General features: G+C 41.8%; 1 protein-coding gene across 2 annotated transcripts in view; it reads right to left on the bottom strand.

Moving 5' to 3' along the window:
- Window positions 1-20545, bottom strand: part of SCAP (SREBP cleavage activating protein) — a 90320-nt gene that overhangs the window by 43810 nt on the left and 25965 nt on the right. For both annotated transcript variants that reach the window (XM_084594934.1, XM_084594933.1), the window contains exons 3-9: window positions 14308-14422; window positions 7844-8001; window positions 7609-7746; window positions 5405-5481; window positions 5114-5228; window positions 792-979; window positions 218-344 (exon numbers count right to left, since the gene is read on the bottom strand). In XM_084594934.1, the coding sequence (XP_084451060.1) occupies window positions 218-344; window positions 792-979; window positions 5114-5228; window positions 5405-5481; window positions 7609-7746; window positions 7844-8001; window positions 14308-14422 (918 nt within the window). The remainder of the gene's footprint in view (window positions 1-217; window positions 345-791; window positions 980-5113; window positions 5229-5404; window positions 5482-7608; window positions 7747-7843; window positions 8002-14307; window positions 14423-20545) is intronic.

The raw sequence follows: 20545 nt of genomic DNA on the forward strand, positions 1-20545 counted from the left end.
ATAATCCAGCATAGCACACCATCACTAGATGGCTACAAATGAGCAAAAGTTGCAGGGTTACCGTTTTGACAGCTTTGGCACTATCTTTCTGCTTCCCATGGTCATCAATTGGACCGTTTTTGAAAGTTAACAGGTTAAAAACCCAGTGTGAAAAAAAACTTAGTCCTCAATGTTCATTGTAGTAAAGGCAGCAACAAATGCATTAGCAATGACCTACCTTCCATTCAGTGTAGGATTCAGGCCAAACCAGAGGCAGAGGCCGACAGACATGAAGAGTGACATGACCACGGTCAATACCGCGCTGACTGAAATTGCCCACTTAGACTTGACAAGCTCTATCTTGCCTGCAGAGAAACAGCAAGGAGAGAAAATGTCGAGCACTAAGAAAAGACTGCGAAAGATAAGCTAAGCTGACCAGAAAAGTGTAAGTGCTGCTATCACCGGTCTTTACTTTGAATGCTGTGAATCACAGAGTTTTAAAACAATGCAGAGAGCACTCTTAAATCTTGCGCAATGCCAAACGAAAGCCACGAAAACTTCAGCATTAGCAAAGCAATGTGATTTTGTCCAATATGATAAGCTAAACAGTGCAGTGAAAGCTCCATCTATGCGGCACACTATTGACTGCTAGTGGAGGCTCTAACTATGCGAAGCAATATGATTCACCACCAACAAGCCAGACATCTACTCAAAAGATGCAAAAAAAAAAAAAATAACAGCATTGCTGCCTCACAAACTAACATGACTATGCTTCTACTAGAAGGAGAGTGATGCGCAAGGCATGCACTTACGGACAGAGTAGTAGATGTAGAAGAAGAGGATCACGTAGATGGTGCCGAGAGGCACAAACTCTGCCAAGGTGTGCTGGTACTGGAAATGAACATGCACAATTTCCCGCTCCTCCCGGTCCTTGGCCGACGAGTTGTGCGGGTGCCCCGGGTATGCCTGGTGCAGCTTGTCCTCAAGAGAGTGCACCACACTGGAGGAAGAGAGAAAAGCTCACATCAAGTGTGGTACCTAGGCATCTTATCAAGGAATCAGCACTGGCAAGATATGCGCAATAGCATAAAGCTCCACGCTAAGACTTGACAACAGTGCCCCTTTGTGGACTCTAAATCCTCAGGCCATGAGTATTTATATTGTTACAGGGATATACTTAATGTGACGGCACTGCGATGGGCTGAACTCGACGCTAAGACTTCGGTGGCCGTGCAGAATCCACTCTCTCAGCGTCGTCCTCTTTCTCAACGCTTCGTCGTGCCCGCGTTCCTCGATCGTCATCTTTGTCAGTGAGCACATCACTTTGGTCCCGCATTTCCCGGTAACACTACCCCCCTCGGCAAAAGGCAACGTCCCGGTGCATATTAGGCGTGCGGTGTGGAAGGGGAGTAATATGGCTTGAGGCGGGCGACATGTGCGATTTCGGAAGTGGGTGCAGCAGTCGGTGACTTTGGGTGGAGCGGTGTAATGTCATAGGTCACGTCGGTCACTGGGCGTAGTACACAGTAAGGACCCGTGTAGTGGGGCAGAAGTTTTTGACACAACCCCACACGACGGCACAGAAGCCAGAGCAACACCAGAGATCCGGGAGGATAGTGGACGTTGTAGTGGAGGTGGTGAGCATTGTAGCGGCGTTTTTGAGCTTCTTGAGAGACGGTGAGATTGTGACGAGCAATCTGGCGAGCAGCGTCGGCTCGGGCGATGGTATCGCGGGCATAGGTTGTGATGGGGCCAGCGGCGGGAAGCAAAGTGTCGAAGGGCAGTAAGGGGTCTCTTCCAAAGAGAAGATAGAATGGAGAGTACCCGGCAGTGTCATGACGCGAAGAGTTATATGCAAAGGTGACAAATGGCAGACTAATATCCCAGTCGCGATGCCAATTAAAGGTGGTCACTATGTTAACAAAGACAGCAATACAGCACAGTGAGTTGATGATACCTTAGGCGAGATGGAGATGAGGAAATGGACATGAGTGATTAGAGCGTGTAATATCAAGAATAGATACCTGATGGCCCCTTGGGTAGTGGATTCCTCCAATGGGAAGCAAAGGCAGCCCAGGTAAGGTCCCCATTTTACTTCAATTTCACAAAAAATTATGATTTAAGCTTTTTGTGCAGAGCTTTTTCTTCGCATTCTCTTTTGTTATGCTACAGTTGCATCAAAATTTGTGGGAATGAGTGTATGGTAGAAAAATTATTTTTATCTTATTTGCACAAATACAACACAAGAGGAAGCTTAAGAACTTCATAGGAATTTAAAAGATATATTATATTAGGATTAAAATGCAAACTCAGACTGCTTATACCAATGCCAAGGACCCAACCAGAAAATACAAACTGCTCGCTAAAATACTGCCCGAGTGGATATGTCAACATTATGTTAGAGGCAGAGCTTCCGATAACAGTCGCCACACTCAAGTGAAGCCAAATCTTCGATACCTTAGCAGGTGGCCTCACACGCCGCAGCAGCCACCACCACCGTCATGCACCGCTTTTCTGTTTCCAGCTACCCAGTCTTCTGCCCTTTTTTTCTTCTTAGCATTCCCTAATCCACCCAACTCTTTTCCTCAACAATCTACAATGGCCTTCTTTCCATATCCATAATCAGTTTCTCCTTTGCCCATACACGCTACATACTTTGCTTCCAAGATCATTGGAAAGTTGGCTCCTATCAGCTGTTGAGTTCAATGGCAAAGGTTGCTTTAGCTGCGTTGAAAAGCTTGAAAAAAAAAACAAAAGGGATATTCACGCCGTTATTTCCGATAATGCAAGGTGCACTGCGAAAGCACTACTTGATGCCTCCTGTGGATTTCGCGGATTCTTTGTTTTCAATATGTGAGGTTTATTATTTTCTGCCACAAAAAATGAGGGGCCTTAAGAATAGCTTGGCAAAGTTTCAAGTGGATCAGTGAGCTTTCTTCGAAAGAAGAGTATGCAGTAACTGGAGAAATAAATTGTAAATTGTGTAGTTTAATGTCCCGACATGTTGCATATGCCATGTGGGACGCCCTAGTAGAGTACTCCACACTAGGGTTTCTTCAACACATGTTGACCTCAAACAGCACAGGGGAGTTTTTGTATTTCACCCATATCAAATAAGGCAGCTGGAATTAAACATGTCAGAACAGCTCATAAGAGACGATAGAGAGAAAAAACAACACAGTGACGCAACAGCACGGGGGAAAAAGAGCATGACAATAAAACAACAATGCTGTACGGCTTAGTTCAACCTCGGAGGAGAACTACTGTAGCCTAAACTGCAAAGATAAGCCCGAAGCGCTTGGCAGAAGCATTATTTAGGTTTAATGAAGTTAGTATATTAGGCTAGGTAGGGCGTAGTACTTAAGAAAACCCCTTTTCAGCCTGTCATGTACTGTTTCTCTTAGTTGTCTAAAGTATGACTGCATCCCCTCACATTAAGTATCACATTAAGTATATCGCTAATGCGTCAGCATTGGGTTTCAAGTTTCTGCGTACTCAACAATCATTAAACGAGGGACTGAGCTGCCATCCCAGCGAAAAACAGTTCATTAAAATTTGTTCGGTGAAGTGGCTTAGAGATTGGAATCAAAAGCAAAAAAATAAATAAAAGTGGGTGGACATCCCAGCCAATTTTATTTCTTAGTACGGTAGCCGACCCGATTTTTTGGACTCCAACAATTCAGACCTGCGTGATATTTCGGACTTCATTCAGGAACTCTCACGCGTCAACAATACTGTGGTGATCGTTCTCTGGCCAAAGGCTCGTTTTTTTCGCCATAACATATGCGAGCAGGCATCGTTGTCGCAAGCAACTGGTTTGCACGGCCGTAAAGCTAGGTAGCCTCAGCAGAGTCATTCAGGCAGACTAGCTTGGCTCTTTGCTCATCGTTGCTATTTGAGGCAGTGGCAACAAGAGAACGCTCGTCATGGTCATCGCAATAGCCTACAAAAAGTGTGTAGTTGGACTGAAAATGGAATGTGAGCAGTGTCCGCCATGGCTCGCTCTTAGCATCGCCACGGCCCATGGGGAAAAGCTCAAAGAAAGAGGGGGGGGGGGTGCATTCATGGAGCCTCTGGTCCCGCTCGCTGTTTTTCCCGTGAATTATATCTCACAGCCTTCACTACCATCGTTAATCATGGAAAGTGAATATTATTTATGGCTTCATGCAGTGCGTGCATTCATCACGGCCCAAGCATGATATAGCAGCTGCTTCACAGTTGTAAAGTGGCATGGACACGACAAAAGCATGACTGGCTGAGGTATTCTAACAGGAAGGTTAGAGTGGTTACAGCCTAGCACAATCCGCTTGTGTTGTGCAGGGCACCACTTCGCATGTGGTGACCGCCTTGAACGAGTTGCATGCCTCCCAGTGGCTCGCATGCCTGCTGCATCGGCATCAATCAGCGCACATGCACTGGCAGTTGCGCCTACCGCAACGGATCATGCTAACACATGCACATGGCTGCTGCGCGAAAGGAGATGAGAGTAGCATATTGCACTATGCTGTAATGACTACAACTCCCTATTGTCGACATATAAATGAAACATCATGGGTGGCGAAGTTCTTCATTTGTAAAGCTAATTTTTCCCTGAAAAGCAATATATTTTTTTTTTTTCAAGTGCACAAATTTTTTCTGATGTTAGATTATTCGGACTATTTCCTCGGTTCCGCCGAGTCCGAAAAAATGGTCAGCGACGGTACACATTGTAGCACCAAATCCCGAAACTATCAAAAGCAATACACTTGTTGTCAGCTGTAATTCCTTTTCTTTTTCGTCCTTTTAAACGGGTGCCAAAGCGTGCACTAGGCATATTCTTCATAATGCAACATTAACAAGTGAGGTAGCCCATGCTACCAGGATGGATTTTGAACAGGAATAATCCTGAGCCTTATCTCTCAAATGTAATGCACTGCACAGCCAGGTAAAGGACAAACTTTTCATTATTCTTGGATAAAAAAAAAAGAAAAAAAAAACAGCTATGCCAGTTTTCAAAAGCAACAATAACATAGCTAAAAAACATTTGGTTTCACAGGTGGTGAGTGCATCTGATTCCACCCAAAACAAACTTTAAACATTTGATTCCAAAGGAGTTACACATGGCGCTGTGGTAAAGCGAGAAAAGGCAAGCTACCTAGGATCCCACTTCTTCAGGACAATGGTTACGGCAAATGTGATGACCCTCTGCCTGTTGCGCACACAAAATTTCTTTATACCAGTCTCTTTCCACGGAACACCAAACAGGATCTCTGCATAGAAAAAAAAAGAAAAGTTGCAAAGCAGGATACGAGAAAAAAGAACTACTTTTAGCAACATCAACTGAACTAAAAAAAAAAAAAAAACAAAAAATAGTGGTGAAGAATGTTAAGGTCCAATCTTCCTTTTTAACAAATGCATTTCTGAGAAGCTGAGAAATTAGCTTTACCTCTGAGGTAGTAGGAGTTTGATGTTTCATCCTTCTGATTAAAGATGCTCATAAGAAGTTGGCTGTCATGTTGGAAGCTGCAAAGAGATAAACAAATTAGAATACCACATTGATTAGCAACTTGATTAAGTGTCCTTTTCTTGACAAAAACACCACATGAGTTCGACAGGAACAAGCACTAGATGTAGTTTCCTGCAAGTCTCAACTGGCACATTTTTAATTGGCACAGAGTTTCAGTAAAGAAAATTCAACTGGCTCTTGCACATTTTGATCAAGCTATAAAAGAAACTGCAAAAGCTACAATGCACAGTGTGTGCTCATAACTGCATATATGTGCCCAATGCGTTAATCAGGAATGTAAAATGCCGTCTTGACTCGGGAAGTGGACACTGAATCAACGCCGCCATCATGACTAAACACGATGGCATCATCCGTGATCATGTTTTAAACAACCTCAGCACTACACTAAGAAACTGAAACAGAAAATGGAGCTGGTATGCCGTTTCAAGGCACCCTGAAGCATCTTTTGTCGCAGTTGCCGCTTCTCATCGCCTAGGTTTACACCCAAAGTCCTAGCACTGCTAGCATCCTCGTGCAACCAGCGCATGTGCTTGGGCCGGCCATTCAATCTTTGCTCACTGATTCGCTCGTGCACATACTCTATTCTTATATATGGTGATTAGCTAGTGGTGGTATTTAACCAATTAGCGATGCTATAGACCAATACTGTTTACAAACAAAGGGAGCACTCCCAAATACCGCAGCAGACTGAGGTGAGGAAGGGTGAAAAGTAGGCTTAGTGTCCACAGGGGTACATGTAAACGAGTTTTCAAAGCACTTTTATTTCACGGTGCATCTATGAAGCTGCCCCTTGGTGAAGAGCAACCATGAATATCCTAGAAGAGGCTGCGAAAGAGTGAAAAGTCATTCTAAAGGCAGAATGTTTTTAAAACCACGAAACACGTTTGGTGTACGAATTAGGAGCGCGATCTGTAGAAACATAAGTAAGCAAAAATTACTGAAATATTTTTCTCATTTCAGAGAGCATCAGCGAAGGCAGCTGGTCATTAAAGTTGATAAGTTCTTTGAAGAAGAGCATGACAAAGTATGCGACACAATTTAGAAGGCAATGTATTCTTAAAATGGCAATGTATTCTTAAAATGTCCCAATGAATGCGTGCTAGAAAGTTGCACATACCCCCGAAAGGCTCACCATCTACTGGGTGTTTCTCCGAATCACACAAGCTGCTCGTGTAGTCTTCTGACACGCTGCCGCATGAGCCAAATTTGCGTACTAATACTGTCATTCCTATAGAGCCTATAAAGAATTGTATTAGTTCAAAAAGCTCTCAAAAGCCATGGTACGGGGCACAAAAGAGAACACCACATCCAGACAGCAGAGCCGCAAATACCCAAAGCCACCTCTAGCTCTGGTGTCCATAAGTGCTGCCTTCGTATGGTGCACAGTTTGTTTACTCTCTGTCATTCTTTCAGAAGACTGCCTTTTTGGGTGTAAGCATTTGCATCATTTGCATGGGCTAGCCACCTCCACTGGTGCTCTGTGCAACAGAAAAAATAATTCAGTTTTGCTCAGTTCTGTTTCTGTTGGCCGTGCCCTGAACTTGTACCCTCATATATTTCGAAGTGTTTTGAAAGTTCTCGGTCTTTGAAATGGTGTTTCGTACTTTTACAGTCAGCTCCAGAATGTTCACGGTTGCTCTGCACCAAGGAACAACATAAGAGGCATACTGCAAAATTAGAAAACCAATTTGAAAACTATCGCTTACATGTATTTCTGAGGGCACTAAACCTGCTCTTTGGCCCAAGGTTGCCCAGCCGGTCAACAGCAGTGCCCACCTCGCTTACTTCATTAATCGAAGTTGGTCTACAAAGACCATTCCTGTTGCAGTGGAAGCTGCTAATGACAATGAGGCTTTGAGGGAAATGCAGCAAGTGGCCAACAGCAGCAGTTTAGGACACTTTACACATCTAAACAATCTAATTTCAGCTGTATTTGGCTGAGAATCAGTTCTCATAAACATGTCAGCAATCTCTTTTTGTTTTCTTTCATGTTTGTTTCTGCAAGGCACAAGTAGTAGGCCAGCAAATTAGACAGTGCTCTCGCTAACCAATTCACTTTCACTGTTCCTTGCTTTGCTTTTTAGCGGTATCCTTCTCCACTGTCCTCCTTGTCCAGTGCTCACCTGTTGAAGTCCTGTTTCCAGACGTAAGTGGGGGACAGGATGAGGCAGCCATACTGGGGCAGTGATGATGCGGCTACCCTGTCCTTTGACTCTGCCACCTGAAGGCACACATCTTGAACGGTGTGCTTCGTTCCGTTGCTGCAGATGACATTGGAGCAAAATGAAAGCCCTAGTCAACACACTTTGTGCCTCTGATGGCCATGAGCCCAATGGCAATTGACAGCTAGGTGCTTGCCTGTCTACAAACTGGTGGTTCCCCACAATCTCAGTGATGCGGAAGGCCTCGGCGAGCGGCGACCGAAAGGCATCCATCAGCAGCAGGTCTGGCTGCCACGGAGACACGGCCGCCTTAACCACTATCTGCTGCACGTATGCCACGGGCGGACCCTGGAACTGAATGCACATGTATTTCAGCAAAGAGCAAGGCGACTGTGCACGCATATTTAAATGTACTAAATTACCAACACACTCCTCCCCACCATTGCTAGTTGATAAAAGAGGCTTTAAGGGGAGACATGGGTCTTAAAATTGGTTTTGTTATTTATTACCCAAATTTTATGAAACCTCACAGAATTGTTGTTTTTTCTACTGATTTCAAATATACAAAAATATTTCTTCTAGGGCATTTAGTTCTAAAAGTATTAGAGAATTATTGCTATTGTCTGCACAAACAATAGCGAAAAAAATGCTCATTAAAAATTAATTTTTAATATACAGATAGATACTATAAAGTGCAAGGAATGCAATGTTGGAAGCAGTTTTAAAATTGAGCTAATAATAGAGATTTAGCAGCCCACTGTGCTTCCAACATTGCATTCCTTACACTTTACAGTATATACCTGTATATTAAAAATTAATTTCTAATGAGCATTTTTTTGCCTATTGTTTGAGCAGACAATAGCAATAATTTTATAATACCCTCAGAACTAATTGCCCTAAAAGAGAAATTTTTGCATATTTGAAATCAGCACAAAAATTTGAACAATTCTGTGAGGTTTCGTCAAATTTGGGCAGTAAATAACAAAGTTAGTTTTAAGACCCATGTCCCTTAAGCAATAAACTTAAGTTCTCCCTTTAGTAGCAATGGGTTTAATTGATGGGTACAGGTTGAAAGAACTGATAAAAGTGCAAACAATCTACTTGCAGACTAAACCAGTAGTAGTACATACCTGAACTCAATTTTCCTAAAGCTGTTCACATTCTGCGCAAGATACACACTGATTCTATAATATGCAACGCTAACTGCATGCTCAGGTATCTGCAATGTAATTTCAGCAAGGCCTCAGTTTCTTTAAAAAATGCTCCTTTATAAACAAGCACTTGTGCAGTTCAAACTACAATATGCCACTTGCATACAGGACCCTAACCAAGCTAACTTAAGTCAATCTCTTGAACTTCTCCACAACAATATGGCTCAGCTCATTCTATCTATCATCGCACATCAAGCGTAACGAGCATGAAGAACAGTCTTTTATTACCCTGCTTGTCTCTGCGTAGCGATATTTTTCCATTTATGTCTCTTTTACAAAATATATCATCATTCATTTTAGGAAAGCAGCTCATTCTAGAATCATGTTATCATTCATCACGAGTAGATCACAGAGACAAGATAGGATGCATTCACTGTAACTCATATAGACTTTTTACTCATTTTTAGCACGTACATGCAACGACTGAAACCCCCTCTCAGTTGATATAGCATGCATCAATGATTACACGGGAAAGTTTTACCTGCTTTTATGTTTGTCGATGCTACAGACTAATCGGTAAAGTGCTGTTCTGTGTATGTTTATACTTTTAAATCGAAGTGATCACGTTTAGGCTTACGAGTTCTGCTATGCCATAGAATAATTTGCTTAAGTAGTTGAATTTTTATTTTTACTCCATTTCATTGGCTGTCTAGCATGTTATTTTTTGTACGTGTTAACTAGCCAATTTGAACTGTCCATATTATCTAGTTTCTTTATTCTTAGTTGTGTGTTGTTAATATCATGTCTTGTTTTTTAAATGGTTTCTTATTACTGATTCTAACATTCTTGCAGTTTTGTCATTATTACTGATTTAAAGTGCTCTGTATCGAATGTTCACTGTTCTAGACGATGTTCATCACATGTTCATTTTATTTGTATCACCACTGTAACCTCACTCCCCCCTGCAATGCTTAAGTGATTGAGGGTATGTTAAATAAATAAATAAACTGAGGATAAATACTTGTGCTCACAAGGGAGCAAGTCAATTATGTTCACACTTATTGTGTTTTCTCCCCCCCCCCCCCCCCCCTCTGTGCATTGCTTTGTATGGGCTTTTTGGGTGAAATGAAATGGAGGAGGTGTTGCTCTCACATAGGCTAGCTGATTAGAGAAGTCGTGTTTCCCTCTTGTATTATTTCAACTCTTACAGAGACGGTCAGCAACTGCATAGCAGCACCAATAAGACAGAGAAAGAATCCTCGGCTGCATGAAGGCAATAAAGAAAGAGCAAGCTATCTGCTAAACGTGGAACTAAACTGTTGTTCCACGATTTATCATTCAGCCACTTGCTTGTGAAGAGAACTACAACAATGAAAGCCAGGTCGACACTGTTACAGCATGAAGCACCAGACAGAAAAATGAAAGGGCCACAAGGGATCAAGGTTCAAGCATCAAAAGCACTTGAAGAACACTTCCAATACAAAACAACAAAATCTTGGCAGACACGAAAAGCCCAGGATTGAATTTCTGACAGATGACTGTACTGCCCGCAGTTTTTCCACTATCAGTCGCAAACGGGAGGGGGGGGAGGGCGCCTCACAGAAGACACTGAGCAGGCCAGAAAAATGTCTTATCAGCCCACAATGAAGCAGCAATACTACAAAACAAATGCAAGCCTCCCTCATTCTGATAAAGATGTACAGAGAATAGTCAAGGAGCAAAAGAGAAATAAAACGAAATGTTGATTACACATCGCCCCGGCAGCTGGACAGATTACAGCAACGCGGTATACACTCCCCCCTACCTCCTCGTCCCTTGAACATTTGCCTAATGGGAAAAGGAGGTGCCAACTTTAGAAAAGTTGGTGCCAGTAGCCGCCAACCCATTAAAAAGGTGGCCACAAGGTCAGCAGATAGCAGACGTGGAAAGCATGGGTCTTTCTTCGGTCTAAGCGAACGATGAACACAGCAAACTGGGCTAGTTGGAATGCGTTCATATTAACTAAATAACGGCACGAAAAACAGGGACAAAAGAGAATAACAAACAAGCACAGCTCTGCCTCTCAACTAGAATGCTTAGTGACAGAAAGAAGTACATTTATACTATCTATAAATATGCATACAGGAAGGGAAGCAGAAGAAAACAACAAAAGATCACAAGCAGGAACATGTCATCCCTGATAATAATGATTCAGAAAGGCAGCTTCTTGTTCAAATAACTGCCTGTTATTCTCTGTTGTCCCTGTTTTTCCTGCTGGTTTTTTCCTAATACTAAACAAAAAAGTGCAAAAAACATGATTTTTTCTTAAATATTAATGCCTATGTTAAGGGAAGAAACTTCACCCATTTCCCATAAGGCATTGCAAGTAGGATAAGACTTGTGACAACTAGAAATTAATACCCACAAACTCCCGCAACTGGATGCCTTGTGTTACAGTGACAATAAAAACTCAGCGACCCATACAGCAGAATAATGCCACAGCACTGTCATAAAGCCTGAGTGTAACCAAGACTGCTAAGGGCATGATACAATAGTGTTAACGGCTCCTGCATGCCTTTGATACGTGTAACTGAGGGGCCCTGGACTAGAGGATCAAATCCACCAAATACCTCGCACAACATTGCTTTTTGTAAAGCAAATGTTTGTTGCCTCCATCTTTCGCATATTTCGGCTCCACTTGCAGATCCTAGTCCAAGTAGACACACTTTGCCACTAACTTAGTCGCTAATCCCTTAATTTTAGCCTCTATTATAGCACACATACTCAGCAGCATAGAATCATAAGCTAATAAAGCATTACGCGAAAGTCCATCCAACATAGATATGAAGCCCTGCTTTAGCCAAACTGTACGAACGTGAATGCATGGCCTAGGCGTAGCATGTAAGGATCCAAGGGTCCCTGAGGGTTTCGATTCGCATTGCACCTCCCACCTCTATACCTGAACTCGAAAATCACAAAAAAGCAGAAATAAGTAAATAAAGGCAGACAGCACTTTAAAGGGCTTTGAAAAAACACTCACGCCAGCCACGAACATGTGTCAGCCCAACCAAGACTGTCTATAATATAACAGCTGGAAACCTGCTCTCCGACTGTGCGTAGCAGGAACTTTGTGGCTTCGTCGAGGTGCAGACCGGTGTGACTGGCTGGCGACGAGCACCTGTGTTAACTCGATGCCTTTTCTTTTCCAACACTCGTTTGCCAGTGCACCACACCCTATGATGCACTTAACCACTTTCGCGTCAGACGGCAATCAAAACATGACGCTGACATGAATGCTGAAGGATTACTTTACCAACCAAATACAATGCACACACAAGGAAGAGCAACACAGGACAAAGGACAACCGAAGAATTATGTGAAGGGTGCGGCACGACACACTAGCAACACATGCTGTTGGCAATGTGAGAACATCAAGTCTGCACACCCCAGCTCGCAAAGCCCCGCATGTCAATAATGCCAAGAATGCGTTCCAGGAGATGCAAGCTGTTTGTGCAAGTGGTCAATTGATTTCAAGTGCAACTACTGATGCCAGGCATTGCTCACGAAGTTATGCGCTGGCCTTTCAACCACTGTAAACAAGTGCGATTGAATCTGCTCTTGCACCCTGCACATGGCAAGCATCTAGGGTAAAGAAACTTTTTGTTTAACAAAACAATCATTAAACTGCTCATATTTAAACAAAACTGGTTTTGGTTTATGGGGTTTTACATCCCAAAGCAACTCAGGCTATGAGAGACGCCATAGTGGAGGGCTCCGGAAATTTATAGAAGCTGGGGTTCTTTCTTCTTTTTTTTTTTTTTTTTTTTTCATTCGAAAAGTTTGCATAGTGAAAAAGGTAGGAGGAAACTAGATGAAAGAGTGCAAACAGGTCTCCCTTAAATAATCACACAGGTTGCTGATAAACTGATTGTTCAGCGTCCACTTCCTGTAATCACATTCACGGTCCTTAACGTACACTGATACCACACGGCACACGGGCACCTTGCTTTTCACCTCTGTCGGAAAGCAGCTGCTGCTGCCGGGATTCGATCCCGTATCATTGGACACAGTACCTGAGCGCCCTAGCCACTGCACCATCGCGGCGGGGCTATATGTGTATAAACGAAATGTGCATATTTAATGCCCATTACCTTCAATATATGCTTATGTATACTTGAACTTAATATAATTTCAGCATTTGAAGCAAAGCACATCTTGAGTGCATATTAATAAGTTTGCACAAAGGTCTCGGTTTCAACAGATGTAATTACATGCATTTCTCATCTTAACAGCTGCTCATGCATGAAAACTAAGTAACCCTCCTTTGTTGCTATCTCGGACCTTTTCCTTGGGTTCATCCTCCAAACTTCCACAGAACGGAATCTGTGCAACAATAACAAACAATGACGAATCCACTTGAATTCAAAACATGTCTGAGAAGTGTACCAATAATATACCTACATTTACCTGCATGACACATTTTGTTTTTGATACACGTATGTCATTATGACTATGTATCTGCATTCCTCCCCCCCCTCTACACTTCTCAATCTTTTAACAAAATGACGTAGTTTTAGTGTTACTTTGTGGCGTGGATATTCTTTGTTTGTTTGTTAGAATTATTTCTATAAATTTCTCTGCCTATGTATAAGAAAAGCTGGAACAACGGTTACACAAGGTGGGTTGCAAAAAATAGATGAGCATGTACGTAATGCATGAGGAAAGCCCATTTCCTGCCTCCAAACAAGAACCGTAACTTCCCAGCTGTGGCAATTATCAGTGACGCAATGCCTGCAGTCCTTCACTTCCTTACGAACTATTTTCAGGTAGGTTTGCTTAAGGTTCAAGACAGCTGCTGCAAGGTGAAGATAAAAAAAAAAAGCAAGGTGAAAATGTACCGCAAACACTGTAAACGACCAGCGTGTCAACTGAGCTACTTGTTCAAAAACTGGAAGTAAAACACTCCAACCATCCAGACCAGAATGAAGGAGACATTCTGAGACAGCTAAATAAGCCGGAGAGCACTCCACTATTTTCTGAGCCTTGTGGAATCAGAGGGCTCCCAAGAGCAACAATTCAGGTTCCTAGTGTGTAAAGTATGGTACTACTATATCATGATGCAGACTGCATATCTCCAAATGGCAGAAGGCTAATGTCTAAATGTAGTATGGAAAGAAGACGCAACACCACTTGTTTCTCTATGAAAGAAGTAAATAAATTCCTACTACAGCATAATCAGCAAATAAAGCTTCTGCAGAAAGTGCACTGAACACAAAGGCCCGAATTTGGCCCTACACACTTGATAGTGGTTTTCAGATCAATCAATTATCAGGGCTTTGCCAACTGCCTTTTCATGCCACAACACAAAAAGTCAGAAAGTGCCAACACGAGGATGTACACCTCTGAAATTGTGAAAAGGAACCCAGCACAAAAGTAGTCTGACGTCTTGTCTGGCTACTGACGTTCCGTCGGTGGCACCGATCTATTCAGAGAGGACATAGACACACAAAGGGACGAATCCCAGACTCACCCAACGAGGGCCAATTCTCTGGGAATCAGCATCGAGTTCTGCGCTGTAGACCGAGATTGGTGTGGCAAACTGCTGTGAAGAGCTGCCCAGCAGTGGAATGTGCAACAGTGGGTAGCTGGGAAAGCAAAAAAAGAAAGAGAGATGCGAAAAGGGAAGTTTCAAAAGTATAAAAAAAAAAAAGAGAGAGAGGTGAAGTAAGAATGTGACACAATGACAAGAAATCAGGCTTTCAATGAGTCAGGCCTCGTGTGATGCCAAGGAACACTGAAAGTAAAGCCATTCTTTGTACGCAGTACATAAAAGGGTAGGCGAAATATAAGTTTCAAGTGGCTGATTAAAGGAACAAGGCCAAAGTAAAAAAAAAAAAAAAGACGATAAACAAAAAGGAAGAAATGATACAGATAAACATTTTCTCCCTAATTTGAACTTGGCTGTACGCCTACAAGTCAACAAGCCTTCAGCTAACTGGGGTTATGTGCATGTTAATTTGCTGAGCAACAAAGGCAACACTTTCTCAGATATTGCATAGTTTGCTTCCCTGTTTTGTTCGCACTCATTTTGAATCACTGCAGTTCTTTTTTTTTTATTCTGCTCACTCTGAAAGACTGAGAGTGACAGGATTCTTTCTATTACCTTTTTTTTTCTTCATGAATTCAAATGTCCAGCTCCTACCACTAGCCTGCTAGTATTTTGCTCAGCTTCTACCAGACTGAAATTTCACAGGAATAATGCATTGCAGCATCAAGTACTGTAACTGCTGAAAGCACGACGACATTACATACCCAGCTAAAACACTGCCTACATGTTAACATACTTTCAGTTGACAGAATATTTCGGAGCTAGGCAAAATTTCGACAACTTTCAAAATACACTACACGAGTAAACACTGCTGCCAGAGACTATCCCACACTACTCTGCTGCATACTCCGGTGGATGATACCTCTCGCAATGTAAGAGCGCAAATATTAAACACTACATTTTGTGCGCAGAGAAACCCACTAAGGTGCCCTGTACGGGAACAAGTGATTTGTCACTGAAACAAGAGAATAACTACTGTTGACTGCAGGAAGTTTTGTGCTTTTAGCAAATCAATGACTCAATTTATACGTTCACAAGACAGGATGCACAACCTTGAAACAACATTTCATTAAAAAAAAAATTATAGTGGAGATTTTCAAGCACTGCTTTTATCTTTCTTGCCATAAAAACATGCAGCACGCTATAACAATGAAAATTGCAGCATAAACCCTATCTTCTTGGCAAGTATTAAACACTAACACTTAAAATACCTATTTGATGTTGATAATTTCCAGAGCCCAATTCTGCATATATTGTGGCAAGGGAACAACAACCCAGTTGGTGACTAAGTACAGAGAGCTCCCTTTCTGCTTTACAGGAGAGTTGAAGTGTTTTTTTATTTTATTTAGTTCTGCACAGAAGTTGATAAAACAAATTGCAGCCTCCCTCCCTACCTCGTGCTATCTGCCACTACTCCCTCGTTGTTAATTCCCTCATGCATTTGTTCAGGTGCCATCATTTTGCAAGGCAGTAATAATGGCGGATGGTATCCTCTCTCATTAACCTCTTCCCAAATCAGCCATGCCATGCATGACAGTTTGCGTTAATTGTAAGTCTATTACCTACAAAGCCAATACATATAAATAACTCCGATTAAAGTGGTCAAGAAAGGCTATTTAGGAATAAAATAATCAAATAAATAGACTAAACTGAAGAACTAAAAGCATTAGGTGCCGCTTACTCATGCAGACCCCCCAAACCCTTCCCTCCCTATTCTATACAAAACACTCACAGAATTACAAAATTACATAACATAGTTCTGACACACCTTTGAGGTTGATGTGACATGTTTCTGAGGTTGGCTTAGTTCATATGTGATGAAGCGAAATGAATCGATATTAATAATTTTAAGCACCTTGCGACTAAAATGTTGTTCTTTCGTTTTTAACTTAAATACTCAAGTGCTCATGTGAAATTGTACTTACAAGGTGAAGCCTGTTAAACTGTAACTCCCTCTATTTTAAATATTACCAATTGTTTTAAAGAAGTGAAAAATCTGACCTAGGCTTTTGAGAAGACTGGTCTCGACTCATTTACATAATTGGCACCTATTGGCGATTGTGTTCGTTACCCAGGTGTAAAGGTGTAGCTGTATCATGGCAGATACTATATAGACATTGTGACACAACTAAACATAACAAAGGTTCAGCATTTTTTTTCTTCATACATACTTCTCTTTCTTGGTTGGTTAGTTGATCGGTATGAGTCATAGTTTTCTGGGTATGGGCATGCCCAACAATTTCGCCAAGGTATGAGAAGATTGATACAACCTGTGCAAATACAGCACAGTGCTCAGGCTTCTTTACGCACTGTAACCTTGGAAAATGCTGGCGGACATCTCTTGCTCTGAGTGCTAATGCAGAAGGCTGGAACAATGTCAGCAGTGTCTTTTCTTTACGTTATGCCCTCCATTTTTTAAAAGAATGCACGACAAACTGGATATGGCCTGTCTAGATAGATTACTGTGATTAAGAGGCTACTTTACCTAAAAATTGTAGTTTCATGAGTTAGGAATAGCCAGAAAACGAAATAGTTATCACCTCTACTGGTCACTTTTGCTCACAAAATGCAGTGACGTTGGCAGTTTCTGCGCATGAATCGCTAGGCTGCTAGGAAAAAAATTTTGATATTTAAATCTAATTTTGTTGGCACCAAATGCATCTTTTGTTGCTGAACAAGCGTCAGCATAGTGAGATAGAGCCGGAGAAACAATTTTTATTAATACAATTTGGGTCTAGTTGTTCTTGCGTCCCTTAACATGTACTATAAATTTTCCTGCAACACAATGTTGAAATTTATTACTTATTCTGATCATGGACTGTATTTATAAACAATTTTGTGGGGCTCTGCAGGACAAGTTAAAAGTGATGGCTTTCATAAATGGGAATTTTTACATATTCAACCATCCAGGTCTGGAAATACATGGCTTGTGCTTAAAGCTTCTAGTCAGGCACAAAAAGCTGTTACCTAACTGTAGATGTTATTTCATAGACCTCTTACAGTAATTACTTTTGACAGTTCTCTTCTAGTTTTTCCTTATGCCCCAGCCAAAAAGTCTGGCTAGATGTATGAACCTGACTCACAATTTTAATTGTGTGCGCTATATACACATTGCTATTTTACTGGCTAGTCATCACTGCTATTCGCCAGTAACAAAGTCTTCTCAGTACTCTTGCAGTAATTACTTTTGACAGTTCTCTTCTAGTTTTCCTTCATGCAGCAGTCAAAAAGTCTGGCTAGAACCTCACTCACAATTTTGATTGTGGTCACTATATACACATTGCTATTTTACTGGCAAGTCATCACTGCTATTCGCCAGTAAAAGAAGTCTTCTCAGTACTATATCCCAATGCACGGGGACATACTATGTTCCAGTAACAGGATTGTTTATATATCATGGCAAAAATTTACTAACTGAAGGTTTGCAATCCTTCATTGCAAAATTTCCGTTATTGCATTGCGCCATGACCTTCGCCATTCTTGCAGCATTGAAGTGGACATCTAAATAAAGTGATAAGACTGAAGAATTTTCTTGACAATAGAACACGATGCTGAGAGAAGTTTTATGTATCAAACTTCTGGAGCGCAAATTGTTTATATTTATGGTACTCCTCACCCAGCAAGCCACGCACTGCACTGAATTGCATTTATCTTTCCATTTTCTTATACTACACCCCAGTTATTTTTATATAGTTTTGTTAGCTGCTGTTGCTGTTTCTGCTGTTGTGAACAATTTTGTTGTGAACAGCTTGGTTTAGTGCACACAACTGTCCCACTGAAAGTGGATGCCGTCATTCTCTTCAATGGGAGTTAGAGCCACTGTTGAAGTGGCTCTAACTCCCATTGAAGAGAATGACAGCATCCACTTTCAGTGGGACAGTTGTGTGCACTAAACCAAGCTGGGAACTTGCGCAAAAGGCTTGCGCAACTGCCGGTGTGACTCAATAGCTATGCTAAAAAATTTACTGAAGTTCAATAGCTATGGCATTACGCTACTTAGCCCAAGGTTCCAGGCTTTGAATTAGGAGGCTGCAGTGGCTGCATTTCTCATGGAGGCCAAATACACAACTGTTTGTTTACCAGGCTACTGCTGCACATAAGAGCTGCAAGTGGCCAAAATAATCCAGAGCCTTCACTTAAGCGCACCACATAGACCAAAATATTTCTTTAGCACAAAGCAATTCAGTGACTTATTATTGGATAAAAACCTTATGCTTTAGGTGGCAGGCATGAACGTTTAAGCAAGCTGTGTGCTCGATGTGGTTCTTGAATACACCGATAGCACTCCTATGAATTAAAACATAACAGCTATTTAGAAAGGTGAACTAAAGGCAACCGACTAGCAAAGTTTCCTTGCTGTCAGTCTTTCTTTGTATTCGCCATTGCAGTAAAGTTCATTTCATGTCCTGTTTCCAAAATTTGTTTATAATGAGATCTGGAGATTTTTAAGCTGATGAACAAAGAACACAAGCCTTAGTTTTCAAAAGCTAAGGCTGAGTGATTGCAAACAAAATGCTACAAGCTGAAGTTTTTCACCGCATCATTACAGCACTTGATCGGGAGGGTTATACTGAGTTTTAGATTGCTTAGAGGAAATAAAAAATTCTCCTGGCTGGGCCACTAACTTGAACAAGCTGAAATTTTTCACACAGGTGGAACATGGCAATTTTTGTTTTAGACTACATTTTAGTTGGGTACCTGCCTGAATAAACTGGAAGTCCACATTGTGTATGAGACTATGTACAAAACCAAAAATAGACACAACAGCAGTGCCAGCAATATGCCATGCCCTTGAAAGGTTGAGCGCTCTGCTTTGAGTATTACATTCATCTGGTTTTCTTGGTTATTCTGCCACCAAATTTTGCTGTAAGTACGGCTGTTGCGACAGTCATCCTTTTTGGTCCCGCACTGTGGCATAGATGGATGAGGAATCTCTAAATTATTACAGATTTAGGCAAGTGCCCAACTCAACCATAGTCTTACCACCAAGTGCCGGCTCCATGCGAAAATTTAGTGTGAGCAAGTGAGTGGTCAAGCTGAAGGATTTGTTTTCCTATTTAATTTTTTTATTTCTGGGATGGCTCAAGCTGTGTATAAACAGGCCAAGAAAAGCCATAGGCTCTCAAACCGTTGCATACCGGCAGTGCTGCTTCTAATGGGGAGCGCCATCTATGGTAGAAAAATAGAAACTGAGAATATGGGGGCCGCACCGTTCGCACGTGTTCCTTGCATTGCCGCATTCTCGCTCCCTTGCATGCATGTGTAGAGCTCTTGCGCTGCACGTGCCTCGCGTCGCAGTGTACCGTCAGCAGCACGGTTTCATAAAAATCTGCTTGCTTGACTTTTATTTTCCCTAAATCGAACTTGAATAAGGCTGAAAAGTTCGCTGACAATGTGTACTTTCTGAAGCAGATGGTCGACAACTATGATATATGACTGGACGCGATGCACGTGCTTCGGAAGTCAGCGACATTTTATATGCCGCGTCCTTTGTATTAGTTACTTTAGGCTACACCTTATGCCGCTCGTTCGGTTGAAAAGCCGCCAGCATAGTAGCGGTATAAGTAGCCTTCACCGCATGTCCGAAATATCTGGGGGTTGCATAAAAAAAATCTTATTTTAATTTGTGGTTCTAGTGATTGACGATTGACTGGTGTGTAACAGGCGATTAGGAGTTAATTAAATCAATGTAATTAATTGATTAACTGATGCATTAAAGAATAAATTTGAAAATGGGGGTTTAAAGGTGTTAAAATGTTCACAATGAAAAACCAATGGTTGATGATCCTAATTAAGAAATTAAAAAGCATGTAACTGATCAATTCATTCATCAAATGACAGAAGGAAAAAATGAAAAAGGTGTTAAAAGGTGTCAAAATGCTCAGAATGGAAAGCCAACGTTTGTGGATGCTAAGTATCAGTGTGCGCGTGTGTGTGCATAAACAAATAGAAATCAAAACATCATCTATATGTGTGTGTGAAACGCTACCGCATCATACCCTTAACGGCGGAGCTTAATTGTCCTCTAACTTTCGCCATATGCTGTGGGCTCAGCGGCTGTGCTCCCGCAAGAGTAACTTATCCTCTTGTATTCGTCATTCAGGTTGGTGACAAGCATTCTCTGTGTGCAAAAAAAAAAAAAGAACTAGCAATCATTTCT

This window comes from Amblyomma maculatum, chromosome 2 (assembly GCF_055883805.1).
Source record: "Amblyomma maculatum isolate TAMU_Amacu chromosome 2, ASM5588380v1, whole genome shotgun sequence".
Taxonomy (NCBI): domain Eukaryota; kingdom Metazoa; phylum Arthropoda; class Arachnida; order Ixodida; family Ixodidae; genus Amblyomma; species Amblyomma maculatum.